General features: G+C 47.9%; 2 protein-coding genes across 6 annotated transcripts in view; one reads left to right on the forward strand and one right to left on the reverse strand.

The window, feature by feature from the left end:
• Nucleotides 1–4,024: 4,024 nt before the first annotated feature.
• On the reverse strand, nucleotides 4,025–20,902 carry MAFK (MAF bZIP transcription factor K). 5 transcript variants are annotated; one of them, XM_073362029.2, is made up of 4 exons: nucleotides 20,702–20,902; nucleotides 17,506–19,196; nucleotides 10,061–10,140; nucleotides 4,025–8,765 (listed from the first exon to the last, which is right to left on the reverse strand). In XM_073362029.2, exons 3-4 carry the CDS (start codon nucleotides 10,094–10,096, stop codon nucleotides 8,331–8,333), a joined length of 471 nt encoding a protein of 156 aa, XP_073218130.1. In that variant the 5' UTR covers nucleotides 10,097–10,140; nucleotides 17,506–19,196; nucleotides 20,702–20,902; the 3' UTR covers nucleotides 4,025–8,330. The 5 variants fall into 5 exon arrangements, with proteins under 5 accessions (XP_073218130.1, XP_073218132.1, XP_073218131.1 ...); XM_073362031.2 differs by lacking the exon at nucleotides 20,702–20,902 and adding an exon at nucleotides 20,375–20,682; XM_073362030.2 differs by lacking the exon at nucleotides 17,506–19,196.
• Nucleotides 17,362–21,225, forward strand: part of LOC140918192 (lysosomal alpha-glucosidase) — a 28,813-nt gene continuing 24,949 nt past the window's right edge. The window contains exon 1 of the mRNA XM_073362020.2: nucleotides 17,362–17,457. The gene's annotated coding sequence lies outside the window, so the exon portion shown is untranslated. The remainder of the gene's footprint in view (nucleotides 17,458–21,225) is intronic.

Raw genomic sequence — 21,225 nt, forward strand, 5'->3', positions numbered from 1 at the left:
ATCTGGCTCTGCTGATCTGTTTCCTCATTTCCTTGTGTGTATCAGTTTTGAGAATGCTTGGTGAAGATCTTGTCGGTGTTGGTCTCTGTCTGAGGGGTTGGAGCAAATGCGGTTGTACCTCAGTGTTTGGCTGTAGACAATGGATCGTGTGGTGTGTCTGGGATGGAAGCTGGAGGCATGAAGGTAGGCATAGTGGTCGGTGGGTTTTCGGTATAGGGTGGTGTTAATGTGACCGTCACTTATTTGCACCATGGTGTCTAGGAAGTGGACCCCCCGTGTAGATTGGTCCAGGCTGAGGTTGATGGTGGGGTGGAAGCTACTGAAATCGTGGTGGAATTCTTCCAGGGTTTCCTTCCCATGGGCCCAGATGTCATCAGTGTAGCGTAGGTAGAGAAGGGGCGTGAATGGACGAGAGCTGAGGAAGCGTCGTTCCAGGTTAGCCATAAAAATGTTGGCATATTGTGGGGCCATGCGGGTACCCATAGCGGTGCCACTGATCTGGAGGTATATATTGTCACCAAGTTTGAAATAATTGTGTGTGAGGATAAAGTCACAGAACTCAGCAACCAGTTGTGCCGTGGCATCATCAGGGATACTGTTCCTGACAGCTAGTATTCCATCTGTGTGTGGGATGTTTGTGTAGAGAGTCTCGACATCCATGGTGGCTAGGATGGTGTTTTCTGGAAGATCACCAATGCATTGTAGTTTTCTCAGGGAATCAGTGGTGTCACGGAGATAGCTGGGAGTGCTGGTGGCGAAAGATCTGAGTAGAGTCTACATATCTGGACAGTCCTTCAATGAGAGTGCCAATGCCCGAGATGATGGGGTGTTCAGGATTTCCGGGTTTGTGGATCTTGGGTAGTAGACAGAATAACCCCGGTCGGGGCTCTAAGGGTATGTTGATTTGTTCCTGTGTTAGTGTAGGGCGTGTCCTGAGTAGATGGTGCAGTTTCTTAGTGCATTCCTCAGTGGGATCTGAGGAAAGTGGCCTGTAGAATTTGGTATTGGAGAGTTGTCTGGCGGCCTCCTTTTGGTAGTCAGACCTGTTCATGATGACAACAGCACCTCCTTTCATCAGCCTCTTTGATTATAATGTCAGGGTTGTTTCTGAGGCTGTGGATGGCATTGCATTCTGCACGACTTAGGTTATGAGGCAAGCGATGTTGTTTTTCCACAATTTCTGCCTGTGCACGTCGGCGGAAGCATCCTACGTATAGGTCCAGACTGTCATTTTGACCCTCAGGAGTCGTCCATGTGGAGTTGTTCTTCTTGTGCTGTTGGCGGGGGTGGTATCGGTGTATCAGTGTGCTGTTCAGTGTTATTCTGAAAGTATTCTTTGAGCCAGAGATGGCGGAAAAAGGCTTCCAGATCACCGCAGAACTGTATCATGCTGGTGGGGGTGGCAGGGCAGAAAGAGTCCCCAAGATAGGACAGGTTTCAGAGTAGCAGCCGTGTTAGTTTGTATTTGCAAAAAGAAAAGGAGGACTTGTGGCCCCTTAGAGACTAACACATTTATTTGAGCATAAGCTTTCGTGAGCACGAAAGCTTATGCTCAAATAAATGTGTTTGTCTCTAAGGGGCCACAAGTCCTCCTTTTCTTTTTGCAAGATAGGACAGACTCTTCTGCTGGGCTGAGTGTGTAGCTGGATAGATTGACGATATTGTTGGATGAGTTAGGGGTACCACTATTGTGGCCCCATGTGGCAAGTAGGATTTTAGACAGCTTACAGTCTTTTCCTTTGTAGAGAGGAAGTGTGTAATGTAGATCTCCTGTCTTATTTTAGTAAAGTCCGTTTGTATGGAAGGTTGGTTATTTATGAGTTTCCAGGTTGGAGAGCTCTTTTTTGATGTTTTCCTGTTTTCTGTATAGGATGCTGATCAGGTGGTTCCTCAGTTTCTTGGATAGCGTGTGACATAATCTCTCACTGTGATCTGTGCAGTATGTAGATAGCAATGGATTTTTCACCTTCAGTCCGTTTGGTATGATGTCCATCCATTTGCCTTTGGAAAGGAAGATGGTATCTGTCTGTACTTGTGCAAGTTTCTTCATGAGGTTGATGGATTTCCAGTCCATACGGCTAAATGCAGTGCCTTGCATGGCGTCAAGTATCAGAGGGGTAGCGGTGTTAGTTTGGATCTGTAAAAGTGGCAGAGTGTCCTGTGGCACCTTATAGACTAACAGACGTATTGGAGCATAAGCTTTCGTGGGTGAATACCCACTATTTAGATTGTACGCTCTTTAGGGAAGGGATATAGGATTGTGGTAGCATGCCACACTCCTGGTCCATGCCTAGCACTACTATGTGCTAGGCACTGTACAAACAGAGCAAAACCAAGAGAATTAAGGGAGTTTAAGCTTAGAGTTGGGTGTGGCTTTGTATGATTGGACTACCACAGTGGGGCAGAGAGAGAGCTATACTCCTCTAAAAGCCAGCGTGGTCCCTACAGAGCAGGGCAGCTACCTTCCATCCCTGTTCTACTGAAGCTTCTCTCCTGCAGGTTGTAGCAGTTTCCCTGCAATTCTCAGGGGAAGGGACTAGTCTATCTTTTGCAGGAGCTGAACTTCTGACTGGTACTCCAGGGGCAAGTTAGGTCATCTGAAGTTAACTCCTTCAATGTTGCAGCCATCCGCTCAGGCTTGCATCCTCCTCCTACACTGAACGGTCACTGAATCTAGTCCCTGTCTTCACAACATAACAGCTGGGTCAGAAGAAGAGGAGTTTGGGGGTGGGGGGAGAATCTACTTCTACATCAACCACCCCAGCCACTCTGACTCCTCTAGTGCTCCTATCGGGTCTTACCAAAAACTAAGCCTTCCTCGTTCAGGCCACATCACGTGTGTCTCAGCCACCCCACTGAAGTGTCTTTATCCACTAGCATGTTTAACCTGCTTATCCTGGCCTAAAGCTCCTATGCAGCTTTAGTACTCCTCTGATCAAGTCTGCCTTAACTCCCCTTTTTAATTAATGCCCTGGTCTATTAAACACGTGCCTAACCTCCATTCAACTCCCTCCGAAGGCTACCTACAAATAATGAACTAAGGGATTAAAAGGGACCCCCTCAATCACCCTGTTTTCTGTAACTGCAGTTCCTAAAATGTGGTCTGTGACCTATGGCAGCTAGTGCTTAGGGTACCAGCTGTTTGGAGAAACAGATGGGAAAGGGGAAAAGAAAGCAAACCCCCCCCCACCCCCCGGCATCGTATTGAAGGTTTAAACTATCAAATATTTTCCCCAGGTGCAAGTGCTGCCCTTAGGTAGTCACAGACAGACAGGGAAGGTGGGGACACACGTTTGAGGAAAACCCGTTCTACGGTGCGAGCTCTCCAGGATAGGAGCCGTCTTGCAGAGCAGCTAACGTACTGGCAGCACTTTAACTGGGTCCCTGTTGACTGAGAAAGAAGAATACAACCTATGGCAGTGGTAGCACATGCTGGTTCCTGGGGGGCTTCTTCCCATCAAAGTACAAACAATGCCTGTTGACTATAGGTAGAGACTGCATGGCTACAGACCACTGTGAGTATGCAAAAAGTGCAGCTTGGTGCAGAGGAACGAACACACACACACAGAGTCAATTCCAGATGAATCATGAAAGTTGAAGCAAGCGGGCCAGGGAACATGCTGAACCAGATGCCACTTCAAAATGACTAGGGCACCAAAAATTGTCAGTGGGGAAGCTGGTTATGAAGGGAGTGGAGTACACGCTAGCTCCCTGAAGCACCTAAATCATGGCTTTGAGATGAGGTGAGTTGACAAATCAGCAGCTTAGCACTGGGGTAAATAGTTTGTTGCTACATGGTCAAGAAACCTGGGTCTCCTACAACTCCTCACCAGGTCTTAGCAGAGTAACACTGGCACATGCCCAGCCTGGCTTTTAAAGGCAAGGATTGTTTTTTGTTTTTTTTTTAATAGCAGGCCCCAGCAAGCTATATAACGTACAGGCTGAAATAAAAGATTAGGTTAAGGAAAGTGCTCTACTGAAGATTAATTCAGGCTCCAAAATGCTGACCATACACCAGCACAACTCTGAAACCAGAAAATGCTTTATTGGAAAGGTACAAAAAACCAGTCACTGCAGCTAAATTTACAGCAATAAATTACGTTGTGGCTGTCAAGAGACCATGGTGGACACATACACAGGGCTACACGCCTTACAAACAGGAATCCACATTACTTGGTATATCAATAATTTATTTTATAATAAAAAAAGCAGCAAAATAAATATTGAAATGAAATTACTGAATAACCACAGAGGATAGAATGAGTTGGTGATAAACTTAACAGAAGATCTACCATTTAAAAAAAAAAGAAAGCAAAAGACCCACCATCTACAGAAACACCCCAGCAGACTGAAGTACAGATGACAAAGGAAAACAAACCCACATTACAAAAGTTTTTTTTCTTTAAATGAAATCATGACAAAGTTTAAATGATCTGAAAGAGAAAAAATGCCTCCTCCTCAGGCTTTGAGTCGCACTGTAGCTTGAATGTCCCACTATCCCAGAAGTGCATAAACCTTGCCACTCCCACTCCCTCGCCCCCTCCCAGCCATTATTCATTTTGCCTGCTGCCTTCCCTCACCTGTCCCAGAAAGATGTGGCATTACAAAACGCACAACTCTTTTGCTCATTAAATGTTGTTTCCTCAGGCAGAAGATATAGCTGGGCAAGAGCAGAGACGCTAACTTGCTTCAAAGGGCTCCGACGCTTCTCTAGTGGGAAACTATTCCCAGTCAGGAGCACAACAAATGCACGTACAGGAGCACAGAGAAGCCCCTGATAAGAAGGACCTGTTATTGCCCAATGTAAACATCCCACAACGCCCCAACTGTGGGTTGGGGACATACCACTGGCTGCTTCTAATGTCCCCACCTTCATACTGTGGTTCCTATGCACAGGTGGGTATCGGAGGAAAATTCTGGGCCTGGGTTCAGAACTGGAACCTAATCCTCATGAAATTAAGGCTCGTTGCTTCCCTCTAGTGGTGGTGTGACAAGATAAGAGGGGCAAGAAAGGAGCCCTAGTTACTGCAATAAGGAGAGACAAGCAGGAAGTGGAAGGAGGGTTGAAGAGAAATAAGCACTCCTTTTCAACAGGGCTCTCCTACTGATTCTGCAACCATTGGCCCAATTCCCCTCATGTGGCTTTTGCCCTGGGCATCAGACTTGCAAGTGCAGGACGGAACAGAAACAAACCCCAGAGGAAGAAGGGAGAAGGAGTTGTCTCTCCAATGTGGTGAGCAGCTTTCAGATTGTTACTCCCTCTAGGTTACCTTGCAATTCTGACCCACCTGTTGAAGTTAGCCAGCATGCCTCCTGTCCCCCCAAATCACCACCCAAGGAGCCCTGGACTGGCAATTTCTTTTAGTAAAGATTTACAGTATCAAACTTGGAAAAAAAATTACGAAAAATCTGTATGATAAAATGTATATAATATATTTATATATATATATATATATATATTTATTTCTCTTTTTAAATATTTCCACGTGGTCCTTATGGATATCCAATATGGATTACCTACCATGGTTATGGTATCAGCTTTAATAACACCCAGGTCTCATTCTTGATTGAGTGATCAGAGACTACGCGCCTACTAGCACTAAATCAGCAATCACTTGGACAAGCCTTTGGCACACTTCTGAGAACTGGAAAATGCTCAGCCACAATGGAAGTACTAGCAAAGAACTCAGATCTAGTCCTCATCTCATTCCAACAGCAAGAGAACCCCACAGAATTACGTATAAATTCCCCATTACACTCCTGTCTCGATCTCATTTCCTTGGTGCAGTGACAGATGCCCCGGGTGGTAGTGGGGTGGTGGTCTTATCTGTTCAGGAATGTCAAGACTTTCATAGAGCTATTATAGAAATGGGGAACATTCAGTCATTTCCAAGTCCACCGGATATTTTTCTGTTTTTCTCTTTTCAAATCCCAACAGTGCTAGGAATCTAAACATTGCCTGTATTAATGGTGGCACCTTAAAGATCTGGGAAGGTTTCCAAATACTTTTGAGTTACAGAACATGAAAAGGGTCTTCTCTTCTCTTCCTCAGCTTCTGCTGGGGGAGCCAATAACTGGTATCAGGACATCAATCTGCCTGTTAGGAGGTGGTAAGGAAGTGGAGGAGCTAAATACCATCCAAACTATATTTGTTGGTAACTTCCTGTTTGCCTCCTCCAGGAGGAGATTAATCTGGTGGGGTAAAAGCCATCAAGGAAGCATTACTCTTACACATTCTATGGCTCAGTAAAGTCATCAGTGTAGATGTTTAGGACTGAATGAGAATCAGGTTCTGCCTCTCCAACTACTTGACTTAAGTACCTTCTTGGGAAACCCAGAGATTCCCAGTAACTGGATAAAAGTGAGCCAACAACTACTTGTGTTTGTCTTTAGAAGAAAGACAGAGCTTCACTAAACTTGTGCATTCTTCTTGCTATTCAAGACACAAGATGACTTCACAAACGGTATCCTACACTGGTCTAGGATGCTAATTTTCTGTCCTCTTCAATGATACAAGCATCTTCCTTTATCCTTTTCAGTTAAACTAGAACACCAATCATTTTTCTCCATCTTCTCCTTTGTACCTTACTCTGGAACACGAATCTACCAAACTCTTCTGAATATGAACATCAGCCATCTCCTCCAGTCACCTTAAACTTCAGGAGTCTCAACCTCTTCTCACCTGCTTTAGAACAGGCATCTGACAGCCCACAAATCTTTGACCTACTCTGGAACACCAGGCAATCCCTTTTCTTTCCTACTTCAAACACACAAACATGAACATAGTTATTTACAATCTGACCTAGAAACTTAGAATGTCTTTTCAGTCCTGTTAAAGAAGAGTGGACTCTTCTCCCTTTGGCTTCCTCTTTTCTGCCCACTGCTGATCCACCTCTTCCCAACTGTCCTTCAGAACCATAAGCCCTACTTCTCGACCCCAATTTTACTATCCCCCAAAAGCCACCGATTCTAATCCTGCCCTCCATGCATCTCCCGGGATAATTCACACCCCCAAGAAACGTTGAGTTTCAGGGTTGTCTTCAGACAGGTTCTCTCAACCCTCCCAACACAAAACACTATAGGTTTTTCTACTCTTTGGAACCCAGCTTTAATAACTGAGATCAGGTTAAGAATCTTTCTTCTTTTCAGCTTCCACCCAGCATCCCATACCCCATCTCTTGTTGGCAAAGACTAGTGTACATGGCCCCTGAGGTTGGGATGGTTACTGTTCTAACAGGCAAAGGCTTTAACCACCACTACCTCGGTCATCCAGGAGTCTCTGCTGGCTTTGATCTTCTTACACATGTACTATTGGCCCTCTCATTACTTCAGTGTTTTTAACACATCTTTCTAGCATGCTCTACGGAAACACCTTTCCACAGGGCTGATTTCCAGAAGAACAACTTCCCCCACACGGCAACCTACTCTGCCTCAGTCCAGCAATACTTTAGTATTTCTCTCTATGCCCCCCAACATACCTCCCTTCTTAAATTTTACTGTGCCTTCCTCCTTTGAGGGTCAAGGAACCCTGAATATGCCACTATTACAAACCTGTGGATCATCTGGAAGAAATAAACTGCATAAATATACCCAATTTACAGGCACATCCTGGGGAAGGAGCTCTTGGTAGACTTGGCTTTGTATAAGGGAGGCTGCAATTTAGCTTTATAGGCCACACAGGTATGGGGTGCATTAAAACATGTAAACTGGTAACCAGTATGGGCTGAAGACAGGAAGGTTTTTCCTAACTGGTGTGGTCTGACCCAAACATATTACCCCTCTGTATAACCAACCCTCCTCTCCTCCCCGCAGTGCATGGCAGAATGCACTCTGCTTCAGAGTTTATTTCTCTGCCACTGCTATGACAGATGAAGGTGGTGGTGGGGTGAGGTAACTTCTTAATAGGAGTTGGATGCCACTGAAGGAAACTCTTCTCTATACATTCACCTCACAAGATTTCGACAGTCCATCTGTTAGCTGGCTCTTGAACATCATTCACGAAGACGACGAAGGCTCCTCCAGTATCTTCTCCCAATTGAGAAGCTGCCCACAGCTTAAAGAGGGTTGGGGAGGCAGGGAGAGGAGGAAGAGAAAGCTCAAACTAGGTACAGAGCTCAAATCCCAGCCACAAGAGTTTCCTGGAACCACTAAGTTCACGGAGGAGCAGCCAGTTACATTCCCTTTGTAGATTTTTTTTCTTTTTTTTGCACTTTTGAAAGAGAAGGAATTGTTAAAATGCCAATTCTTGAAGTGACCAAGGACTCTGGAACGGTGCATAAGAGCCCTTTCCGCATCCCTCCGAAAGGCTGCTAGTTCCCCCATCTAGGGCACTAGGATGCTGCTGAAAATGGCACAGAACTGGATGAGATTTCAGCTGATTTCACAATGGTGATGACACTAGTGGTGGCGACTTTGGTCGGGGTAATAGGCCCCCGTGCAACGGTACGAGCAAAGGTCTGCAACGCCTCGTACTTGGAGCGCAGGGCGTCCAGCTCTAGCTTCATGCTGCTGTTTTCTCGGGCCAGCTTCTCCACCTCTTGCTGCAGCTCAACCCGCTGCCTCTCCAGCTCCTCCTTCTGTGTCACACGCTTGATGCGGCAGCTGGCAGCATAGCCCCGGTTCTTGAGCGTGCGCCTCCGCTGCTTCAGGCGGATGACCTCTTCTTTCGTGAGACCCCTCAGGTGCTGGTTCAGCTCCCGGACGGACATTGACACGAGTTCATCGTCACTCAGCACTGGGGCGTTCTCTCCCGACTCCTCCTTTACCTACAAGCATCAATTTCACAGAGATAACAGTCAACAGCAAGCAACCTGACCAGGTATTAAGCAGCCATCCTGGCTAAAGCAAGAAAGCAACTATGCTACCCTGCAGTAATGTAACTATATTCGTATAGCACCTCTCCAGACAGAATGATCCCAAAGCACTTTACAGGCTATTCATACCACTGAAATGCAGCCACCACTCAGTGGCACATGGCAGATATTTTAGCATAGTATCTTCAGGGCGTACAAACCACTGTGATGGGAGTTGGCAGAAAATATCTAGAACATTACACAGCCATTTGCAGGGGGATACAGCAATGGATTTCTTATCCAGATAAAACTACAAGGAGACTTTTAGGGAGACTGGAGTAAAATTGTTTGAGCTGAAACGTGCCACAGGATCTTTATCGCAAGGGGTCAGGACCATAGCTTTTCATCTTATCTCCAGCAGCACAGTGCCTTGCAGGATTATGCTGAGGCATTGGGTCAGTACTGACCCAAAACAAACACCGCCACCTCCTGCACCTTGTGCATTTCTTTTCTGAAGGTCTCCCATCCACATACTATCCAAACCCAACCCTATTTAGCTCATAAGACCACATCCTGAAGTGGTAAGGCTGCAGGCCCATTTACTGGGCCACGGTACAGGGAGGTTAGATGAGGCAGACAGAGAAACTCTCCCTCTCTCAACCTTTAAGAGGTTATTTGTTTGTTTTTTATCCATAGTTATTTGCAGAACTTTAAAGGGGTAAAAAGAACGTCTACAGAGAATGCAGGGCACCTGGAAGAGAGACTCAAGACACTAGAAGGGATTTCTAACAGGCTCATCAGCAAATGTGCCATCGAAGCCATGAGGCAAGTGTGTCTATGAGGAGTTCACTGCCTACTCAGATCTATAGGTAAGACCTCTGCAAATCTGCAGCTTCCTTATCAAGGTGCATGGGCCCCTAGTAGCAGCAGTCTCTCACACCCGCAGACCATACGTTTCGCGATGCTGTCAATACACCTCAACCCCCGCCTGGTTAGACATGTCTCCTTAATACCAACACAGACACTCTGGTCTATGCGCAATCCCGGAGACTCTTGTCTTCCCCCCTCGCCCCCCATTATATCATCAGTGCCCCTCTATCCTTTCTTCCCAAGTGCTTCCCGGCTGATACCAAAGAAGCATTCTGACACACTAGTTTGCAAGCAGAACCCCACAGAGAATAAATGGCTTTTGACACTATCGGCATGGCTCCTTGACCCCATCCCATTTACCCAGAATCATCTCAGCCAGGCTCCCACCACAGCCTTACCTTTAATGCCTTGTTCGGTTTGGGATTAGTCGTCATAACCTGGGCACGGTCTCCTGGACAGAACTGGTCAGAAATTGCAACTGGAAAAAACAACACAACAGGATTTTCAAAGGGAATAGGGAAGGAAACAGACCCAACATTCAAGACATAGTGACCCATCAACCTTTAGGACCACCAGAAGGATTCAGAGAGGAGTGTCTTCCTCCAGCCACGTATGGGAGGGTCTTCTTTGTATTGCCAGCAAGTGCCACATGTAAATACAGCTTGTTTTGGTTTTTTGAAGTTAAATGGGGCTTGTTTTAAATTCTTGGTAATATTTTTGCTTAGAAAAAGTGCGAGGAAGTAGATGAATACTGGATTCCATCCTCAAGTAGCAATTGTGCTGGCTACCATACACTACTGTGGCAATGTGCTATCTCACCTCTAAGGGCTAGAGGGGAGTTCAGTCTCCATGAGCCGGTCAGTTCTTCATCTGCCCTGTGGAGGGTTTTGAGATATACAGATCCAGCCGTTAGGGACTGGACTAAGACTATCAACTCATTTCACAAAAGACACGAAAAAGCCACCAGACAGGAACGCCGCCGCCACCGCTCCCCTCCCATTTTGGTCATTACTGACCTGGATTGGCTTTGAACCAGCAGCCTGGGGAAGAAAGGTATTCCATTACTAACCCTTAGCCCCAGACACCGCAAATATATCACTTTTAAAAAAGCAGGCAAAACCGATTATTAAGACACGGGGCGAGTTTCTGTGCCTCCTGGTAGATCAGGACTGTTGCTTCATGTCTCACCCTAAGGCTGCGAGAAGTCACCTGTCTGATATTCCTAGAGGAGTATCCATTGACAAAGAATGTCCTCTGCTGAGAAGCTGCCCTTCACTCTCACCTTCGCTGCTAACTTCTCCCCTTCAATCAGGGCTTTAGAGAATCCGTCCAGGGGGACCTTGTTCCAGAACCTTCACACCCACCAAGTTGGAGAGATGACATTGCCAGAGTGATTGTTCGTGATGTACCTACCACAGAAGAGGGCACTGCAGCTGTGACATCACAGCATCTGCCTATACTTTCCCCAGCATCTTGGCTACACAAGCTGGGGAGGGTGCGAGGGCTCCAGCTCCGACACAGAGTCTGTCCCTCCCAAGGAGCAGCTGGAGTGGATTTCAAAGGCTGCAGTGGTGCTGGGTGTACAGAACACACAGACTGTCTGGCGGGAGTTCTGCCCCCCTCCCCATCCCATTTCCACGTCTGCATCGTGTCACACATTCTAATCATTGATGAAAAATACAGCCAAAGCATCCCAAGCATGATTCCCTTCTGATAGTTGCCATGGTGACCTTGGGAAAGTAGCCAACCCTGAGCCAGTAACCATGGAAACAGAGAAGCCCAAAAGCAATGATGACTTCAGGTCATGTCTGTGAAAAGACATCATGAGGTCGTCAGAGAGTAAACAAACTCATTCATATCTGCAAACAACCCTGGAGGTGGGAGGTCCAAGGGCATATGAAAGTGGGGTGCAGGAGGTGACAGGGAGTTGTGCGGGTAAAGGAGGCTGTCTCAGTTCAGGCTGCTTTTGCTTGAATTGTACCAGTCAAGATACTTCATCATGTGACATGCACACAATTGAGGGAGAGGAAAGACAAAGAACAAAATCACAAAGTAAAACCATTTCCCTGGATTGCAGAATGTTTTCAATAAAGCACCTCATCTCTTTGTCAGCCTGAGACAGAGATAGTATCTCTCCATCTGCATGTCTCGCCCCCACCCGACTGCCTCCTATCACGCAGTACACGAGCCAGACCAGCGAGAGACGCTTCATGATGAATGGGCCACTTAAAGCGACTGGTACGCAGTGTCTTTTGTGCGGCACCACACAGGGTGGTGCATTGTGTCGTATTACACCCCATCCTCACAGCAGTGCCAGCTACTCTCACCTCCTCCCCGGCAGCAGGAGCAGACTCAGCAAAGCCCACTAAAAATGCCCTGGACAAACGGTCATTATTCATCATGGACTGAGTAGCACAAACCCACCTGGGAGGGCACCTCACCACTTACTGAGGGGGAAAAGGGATGGGTGTGAAGCTGGAGTCTGACCTCTCTTCTATGTGAAATACAAAACTTGCAGCACAACTAAGAAGCCTGAGGGAGGGTTGAGTCTTCTCTCTCACACGCAGACATCTGTCCAGACATCACTTCTCCCCCTTTGCAGTTCTCCTCTCCCTCACTTCCCAGTCACAGTTGGTATTCACTAACTACGCCTAGCAGGAGCATGCTCCTGCTCAAGCCAGAGACACAAACACACATCATAAGCACAGACAGGAAGAAGGAAGGGCTCCCAGACCTGGCCAAATGGCCCTAAGGAGTAAAAGGAGCAGCGAGTTGCCCATGTATAAAGAAAACACACTGCACCCCCTTCTCTTCGCCTGCGCGCGCACACACAGCCTCAGGCCTGGCAGTCACTTGGTGCCATAGCTATGCAGTGAGTCACCAGCTGTTTACAGAGTTGGAGAGCTAGAGCTCACATTCCCACAGACCCAGAAACCCTTCCTTCCTTCCCTCCGCAACCCCCCAATCCCTGCAAGGAAAGGGGCACACCCGGCACCTGGCCCAATGAAAACGGAAAAGGGAAGTCAAGAAAGGAAGGGGGGAGGGGGCAGAACATGACTCGGTCACACCCACCGATTACACAAAAAGGCTTTTGATCCTCACCCAGTGAGTCTTCAAAGCACTTTCTACACCAGTCGATGGAAAAACTGAACACTCCACTGGCTGCTCAGAGAGGGGAAGAAATGTGGAATATTGTGGAAAGCAAGTGCTGAGGGTGGAGACTTCCCCGGGGATCACTGTTGGGGGTAGTCTGCCACCCAAAGTAACTCTGCTTATTTTTAAAAGCCTCCTGCGTCTCTGTGTGATGAACCCCCCTTCTGGTCACCTGTTGCTTTGTGCTGGATGTCTGCTGAAGGGATCTCTATTTACATTCCACACTGCTCAGAGGAAGGTCCTAGACTCCTCCATGTTTGGTACCAGACCAGGCGCTCTAGTGCACACAACAATTTAACAAGGGCCCAGGTTGTTACAAGTGTTATAGGTGGCAGTCATTAGATTACCTGTAAATAATAAGCAAAAATCAGCATCTGGAAGACGACCCCACACAGGAATTTGGTTCTTGCATAAGCATCAATTCTCAAATACTGGTTCAAACACAGACATTGGAGTCAAGGTCCACTGCTATTTGAGAACAGACTCCTACTTGAGAGTTTAATATAGTACTGTTAAAAGCACCAGGATCACTCGAGTGACTGAATATCCCACGATAAATTTATTTTATGCCGGTGATCATCACGTGGTGTGGTCTGAACAAGACTTAGTACCATGAATTAGGTTGTAACCCTGACAGACAATTATGCACTCTTAGGCCTCGAGCAAGTTACTTAACTTCTGACTCAATTTCCCCATCTGTATAGCGGGGGTGGGTGGGGAATACTTACACAGTTGGTGCTGTTTATGGCTATTTATCATCTACAAGTGGTTAAATACACTATAGTATGTGGCATTTCCTGTACACAGACTGAAAAAAAACCCAGAAAACCCGTTAGTAAAAAGGTACACACAGTGCTGCAAACATTCAAGTTTTAATGGTGTCCAGTGCACATACCTTATAGGGGTGTCTGCAAGGCTCTATATAAATGTGTGATCTTATTACGATAAACATTTTCTTTCCCTATTCCTTGTTAACTGCATTTGCAGCCTCCTATCTCAAGTTAGACTTCAAGCTTTTCGGAGCAGGGACCGTTACAACTTTTATTCTGTAAGCCGCATGGCACATTTCTGAGTGATATATAAATATGTACTAAGTATTATTATGCCCTTGGTAAAGGGACAAGTGTTTCTATAAGGTTGTGTTTCTCATTTATATTTAAAACAAGTGTTTTTATTGGAAGTATACAAAGAACCACAGTGCTAGTGTTTTTATTATAAGGTTATCCCACAGCACTTCTGTCCAGGGCCGGATTTACACCTTATGTGCTCCTAGGGCACAGCATCTTCAGCACCCCCACCCACAGCTGACCTTCATCTTGCACACAGTTTTAGAGAGGTAAGTTGCGCCTAGAATGCCTGCGCCCCTAGGCACGTGCCTACTGTGCTTAATTGGAAATCCAGCCCCACTTCTGTCAACACCCTTGCAGTTGACCCCCAGATGGCTCTGATCTGACTTACAGGATCCTCATGAGAGCTTGAAGTGCTCTTCTTATTCAGCCCAGGATCACACATTTGATGGTTTCAGTTTGGCACACACTGCAATACCCACTATTTTCCTTTGGGGCTCTCCTCTTCCCCACCCACTCAACCAAGACAACCCTTACTAGTAGGATGAGGTGGGGCAGCACTGCTGTGTGAGAAGAGCACAGCAAATGAGATCAGAATTTGGTCTGAATAGCACTTTTCACACTCCAGTGCTCCAAAGCACTTTTCAAAGGATGGGGTTAGATACCAGCAGTCACTGTGTAGCTAACAGCAGCCATGGATGCACTTGTTTGTAGTTCATACATAGCCTTGGATGTTAAAACTCATTTTAGTACAAAAGGGAGCATTGGCAAGGACATAAATTATCCAGTAGGAAGCACCACAGTTCTTTAGCTTCCATTCACACATGAAGCAGCACGTACAGTAATATGAGACTATATGACCCTCACCCCAAACCTGCAACAACTTTTCCCCTCCTAAGGAGCAGACAGAGGCGTACAGTTTAAGCAGGAAGGAATTCTCAATTTTATCTGACAATTAATCATCAATAGTCTCAATTAAGCACAGAAGATTATGCTAGGAATACACCCTGTCCAGCCATACTGAAATCCAGCTAGATCATTTCCAATGAAATTGTTCTGTGACTTACCCAAACTTTCCGTTTATCCACAAGCTATTTTCAACTCTTGGCTCTTCCTGCTTCTGCCTGTAAGTCTCTTTTAAGATTTAAAAGGCTGGCTACTTGGAGCTGGAGTGTGGCTAGTCACCATGAATGAGTAATCCATAGCCAACAGCCTGCCCTTATGCCAGAGGCCAGACAGACTGCCCTGGCTGCTGCTGTGAGAAGCTGAATAGCCACGCTATTCCTGGCCCCTGCAGAGCATTTCAATTTGACAACTGTTCTCATCCAGTGAAAAGCACACTTACCCAATCCCTACCGTCATACCTCCACATGCCGTACCTGCAAGATGGTCACGTCAGTTAACCATGCCTACAAAGCTGGCCACATGACACATCCACCAAGGAGGACATCAGGTCTGACAGGTGAGGGAATGACAGATGCTTAAACCCTAAGCCCTGTGCTTCTGTCCCCTGGAGACATAGCATAGATTTCCAAGACACTGCAGTGTGGAATGCAGAGAGTATCTTTCCCTCCATCATTCACAAGTCCTCCTCCTGCTCTATCAATCCTCACACACACTGAGAGGCAGACTGACACTTGTCATTCATCTGTAACAGAGAAGGGGAGAAGGATACACGGATGATGTGAATCACACAGAGAGCAAGCATACATGAGGCAATAACTTCTACGTGAATGGACAGAAGACACACAGGAGGGGTGAGTCACTGTGTTTACTGTTCTAGAGAGAAGCTACACAAGAACACTCACCCAGCTAACCAGCTTTCCATTTCGCTTATGGATCAGAACCAGCATCCAGAAGCAAAGAACAGATTCAGAAACCTTCAGACTGAATCAGACTGCTGTCAGGACAGGACTCTGAGGCTCTCTCTGGGGAAGCCTGGACAGGGATCAGACAGTCTTCAGTGGTTTAGTAAACAACTGAGTCAGATGCTGCAGAGCCCTTGTGGTTACAGAGCAGAGGATTCAGGGTATCATGAGAGCGTGCCTGTGTGTCACATTACAGAGACCCTGGAGTTTCAGGGAGGGGAGACTGGGAGCTACTGAGGTCAGATGTATTGCAGACAGCTTCTGATATAAAGAGGGTACAGAGCTCTGATTTCATGTGCATTTATAAAATATAGTGATAAATAATGTTCTACTAATATCAGTTAAATCTCACACCAGCTCCAGAGGCAAATAAATATTCCATTTTACAGACACTGAAACTGAGGCCCAGCACAGTGAAGTGATTTGTTCACAGCCACAGTGGGATTTAATGGCAGAACTGGGATTAGGATTTATGAATTTATGGCTCTGTCATCCTATGCTCCAACTATTCTATCACATCTTTCTCAGCCTATATAGTGATAGTTAGCAAGGAGGAGAGATAACAGTACTGTTATGCAGTGTCCCATATGTTGCAAGCCAGTGGAATTTGCTGCAGATCTACCTCTTGCTTCAGAACTGAGCAGCAGGATCATGGCTTTCATTAAGGAGAGTTTCCAGGCTTTACAGTCACAAGAACATCTTCCAAACATGAACCAATGCAGTATTACCTGCCTGAGGCTTTAGACAGCCTGAAACAATCGCTCAGCAAAAAGCGAGAGGCTTATTCATCTCAATAGGGTCCTGAGCTTGGGATTTCTTGATAACAGAGAGTTAGCACTGTTTTAGCAGGCATCTAGCTACGAAATACTCAAAGTACAGGTATGTTTGTGGGATAAAAATCAAAACAAAACTGCACACCATGCCATTTCAGCCACCAAAAGCCCCAGGCGTCCCACCTTCAGTTCTCAAACTTCCAATATAGTTACACGTTTTCAATAGAGCACCTGAACACTGACTGACAATGTAGACTGAACCAATCGTTTACAGTTAATTCAATAAAGACATACATTTTGTAATGTCTAAGTCTGCCAATCTGTTGCAAAAACAATGGAGGCTAAGGCACAGAATTAGGGGAAACTTGCAAAGTGCACAGCCCTCAGACACTAGAAACAGAGTTTGCGGATTTCTGCTTCCATATTTTTTAGATGCTGCACTTTTGCAGTGGGGTCTGCATTAACCCTAACGTTTCAAAGAACATTTAGCACAATTAAGCCAAAGTGTGAGAGCAAAGCCCTGACAAATTTTGCCAAGGGTCCTGCTAACTGGATCCAGCACAGCCCCTGCACTCTGTAACCATATCCTCATTAATAATTATCCTCCACATTCTCTCTGAAGAAAAGGAGTACTTGTGGCACCTTAGAGACTAACAAATTTATTTGAGCATAAGCTTTCGTGAGCTGTAGCTCACTTCATCGGATGCATTCAGTGGAAAATACAGTGGGCAGAATCTCTTTAGGTACACACAGGGTTAATTCTCCCTCCCCCTCAGCCCTGCCCAGACTATGCACTGTCATTGGATAATAAAAGTGTCCATCATCTTTAGGAAGAGACAAGAGGAGGCAGGCGTCTCTGCATTAGTTTACACACGGAAGGGGAGAGAAAGAGAGCAGGCGACAAGCACGACTCCATCAGTGCGAAAGCAGCAAGGTAAATAAATTAAATACTAAGCCATGGCAGCAGCATAATGGAACATACCGGCTGGGCTGGTGTTGGGAGCAGGGCTGCACCTTTTCCAAAGACATAGGGCCCAAAATCCCACAAAAAGGGATGCAGTTTTCCCACTGTGTGGGACAGGAGCATTTGCTCACTACCTCTCTGTTCTTCTTCGCAGACCCAGCTTTGCTCTAGTGAGGAGCTACCCAGAGGGCAAACAGGTCAAGACAATTAATGGAGCCCTTTCCATTTTCTGTAAAGCCCCTTTGCCCAAAGGGGTTTGTTCCCAATTTGAGATCTCCTGGCCTGTTTTCTGCTGGGATCCATAGAACAGGGCCCCTTCTCCACTAAGCAACACACAGAGGAATGTGGGGAGGGAGATAGAGGAAATGGCCCTTGGCAGCAGCAACAGATCTCTCTAAAGTTGACTAAATCATGTTTTTAAGGTTCAGAACACCTCCCTTCCCCCCCTCCTTTGTCCCCTCAGCAGGGATGTTTCTCTAGCTTGTGCCATCTCCTTCCCTGTCTGAAGAAGATAGAGGAATAAGGTTTCCCCGCCCTTACCATCTCTGTCTAAAAATCCAAAGTGATCAGATGTATCCTGCACAGTCACCAGGCAAATCTACCGCAGAGCAGATGCTCTGAATGTTAAAGTCCCCCTCCCCGCTCACTCTTCATCAAGGGTGTGGTCTCTGAACTGCTGGAGACCATTTTCAGATGTTTCCCCTTTCCAGGTGTAGCCCTCCTCAGAGTCATATTCATCAGGCCAAAGGCCAGACATGAGACTACGTGCAACTCTATGTATCTAAAGGATTGTGGGGTTTGTTAATAAGCATCTCCTTCCGCTCAGGAGGGGAACATTTTGCATCCTCGGAATCCCCATTCTCAGCCAGTCTAGGAAAAGAGTGGAGCAGGAAACCAAACCTGCATTTCTCACATCAGCACAGAATATTACTGTTAGCCCAGAAAAACCTCTTTTCTAAGCAAACTAATGTATTTTGTAGGGAGGATAAAGACCACCGAGATGCAAACTGCCAGTAGTAGGGATGCCTGCTTATCAGTGTTTCCAGATCCTCCTTGCTCCACTCGGAACTGTGGACCCATACTGATTTTACCCAGAATTCTCAATGCTCTCTTTACATTTCAAAGTCAGTCATATTTAGAACTCCGATTCAGAGGGCACGGTTTGCTAGAACCGTGTTCAAGAACCATTCAAAATTAGACAATCTGTACACTTGTCCTATGGCACAAGCTAATGAGAACCACCACTACAATGTGGGTACAGAGTCCCCTCCTCCACTTGCTTAAGCTTTTGGCCTTCCCAGTGATAGAAAACATGCCAGTTGTCCGTAGCGAGGACTGCTGGCCATTTCTGATTCAAAATGCAAGGCATCTTATGTTACTACAACCATGTCTAAACCAGGAGGCTCTTTCAGTCTCATGGGTGGCCATGTGGAGCAGGTGATTACGCAACATGTGCCTTACACAGGGTTTCAACACCCCAAGAGGTCACATGAAGGTGTGTTCATTTGTCATGGTTAACACAATGCAAAGAATTACAAAAGTATCTAGGGATGTGCAGTTTCCTTTAATGTAGTAGTAGTAGGGTTCACAGGAGCATCTGAATTCTAGCAGTTGCCCTTCCTCAGGTACTTCCTGTGTGCCACCAACATGCATGCATAGAGATTCCTTTGCATGTCATTCGAATGCTTGATGATGCGGCTGCATGGGTTCTTTAAGGGGACAGAATAAAATCATTCAGAGATGAGCTATGCACAAATGCTAAATTCAGAAAAAGCATCACAACTTGGAGCCGTTACGCCAGCAGCACTATCTAAATTCAGAAGGATTTAACTGAAAAGTTGCTTTGCTGAATCATACAGCTTGCTAACACTACAGCCTGTTCTAGTGGATGCAATCCTTCCAGCCCAAACATTAACTCCCTTCAGGCTTTGTGTTCACTCCAGCTATGTCTACACTGCGCACCTTACAATGGCGCGCCGTTGTAAGGTACGCAGTGAAGCTGTTCTTTGTTGCCAGGAGAGAGCTCTCCTGAGGACAAAATAAAACCACCTCCAACGAGGGGTGGTAGTTTAGTCGGCGGGAGACGCTCTCCCACTGACAAATCGGTTTGTCCACACCGGTGCTTTTCACACCCCTAGGCGACAAAAGTTTTAATGCCCAAAGTGCCATGTAGACATAGCCTCACTCCCAACTACCATCCCTCTCTACTCTCCTTCATGCCTGCCCAGGCGCTCTCTCTCCCCTATTCCAGACTGGAGAGGATAGGCGGGGGATTGGGGTCTCTGGCCTAGTTAAAGTCTCCTGTCCCAATGCCCCTTTGGCCAGGCACCCCTTCCTTAGTTAAAAGACCATTTCAGACTCCACTTTTCATCTTGCCGGAAACTCTGATCCTAAGACCCTCCCAATCTTTCTGATCCATTCCATTCACCTCTCCTCTCTGCTCAGATTTCCTGCTCCAATGCCCCATTGACATAGTCCCACCAGGAGAGTGCTAATCCCATATACTTCTGCACTCTTCTCCCCAAGACCCTTGTGCCACCTGCAGTCTATGAGCCATGATTGCCCCTCAAATGCTCCTGGTACCCTCCCTACTGTCATCCAGCTCCTTCTCGTCTCCCCTCCTATCCCCGGGAGAAGGGGGCAGCATCCGCGACCCCTCACCAAGCCTCATTAATGGCCCAGATCCCGCTTCTCGCCCTCGTGCCACACTCCATGCACCCAGCCCCTCCCCCCAATGCCAAGCCGGCCGGCCCCCACTTCTCACACCCCACCCGGAGCCCCACTGCCCTCTGGTCAGAGCCACCCCGGCTCCTGCCCCTCCCCTCGCAGCCGGCGCGCCCCATGGCAGTGCGCCCCCCACCCCGCAGCGCCCCCGCCCGCTTCTCACCCCGCCCGCCCGCGCCGAGCGCGTGGTGGGGCCCCCGTCCGGGGCAGCCACGTGTGTGAGAGCCGCCGCCGCCCCCGGCGCGGAGCCGGACGCGGCACCACGGTCCGGTTCGGCCCGGCCCGGCCCGGCCCGGAACGGGGTGGACAGACACCACGTGTCCCACGCGATGATGACTCAGCGAATTTCCAGCTCCTGCTACAAAGTGCCCGGCCGCTCCTTGCCCGGCTCGAGGGCTCCGCGCGGGCCGGACCCTGCCCCACCCCGCCGAGCCGAGCCGAGCCGAGCCGAGCCGGACCCGACGGCCGCACCCCGGGGGCTGCGTCTTACCTGGGCCTGTCAGGAGCGCCCGGGGGGGGGAGGTGGCGGTGGAGGCGGGGACGCGCGCGGCGCGGGGGAATGGTGGCGGGGACGCGCTTCTCAGCCGCCCTCCCTGTGTGTGCGAGTCCCGGGAACAACAACAAGCGCGGGGCCCCCCCCGCCCCGGAGCCGACCAACCAGGGGCCGGGCCGCTTCCGGGATCGCGCCTCACGCCTCGCGTCATCTGGCCACGCCCCCTCGTCGGTGCGCGTCGTCTGGCCGCGCCCACCGCGTTCATTCATGGAGCGCGGATACGGCAGGGGGAGGAGCCGGAGTGGAGACAGGCGGGGCGGGAGAGCGCAGAGGGAAGGGGTCGGAGGGTGGGGGAGGGGCCGGGCAGGAGGGGCCCGGGGCCCGGGGGGGCAGGAGGATGCGGAAGTGCAGTTGGTACAAGGGGGGTGGGGGTGGGAGGGGCAGTGGAGGCAGGAGAGTGGGGCGGGGCATCCTTCCCGTGGTAGTGTGGGTGGGGCAGACGAGTGTGGTGTGAGACAGCC

This window comes from Lepidochelys kempii, chromosome 10 (assembly GCF_965140285.1).
Source record: "Lepidochelys kempii isolate rLepKem1 chromosome 10, rLepKem1.hap1, whole genome shotgun sequence".
Taxonomy (NCBI): Eukaryota; Metazoa; Chordata; order Testudines; family Cheloniidae; genus Lepidochelys; species Lepidochelys kempii.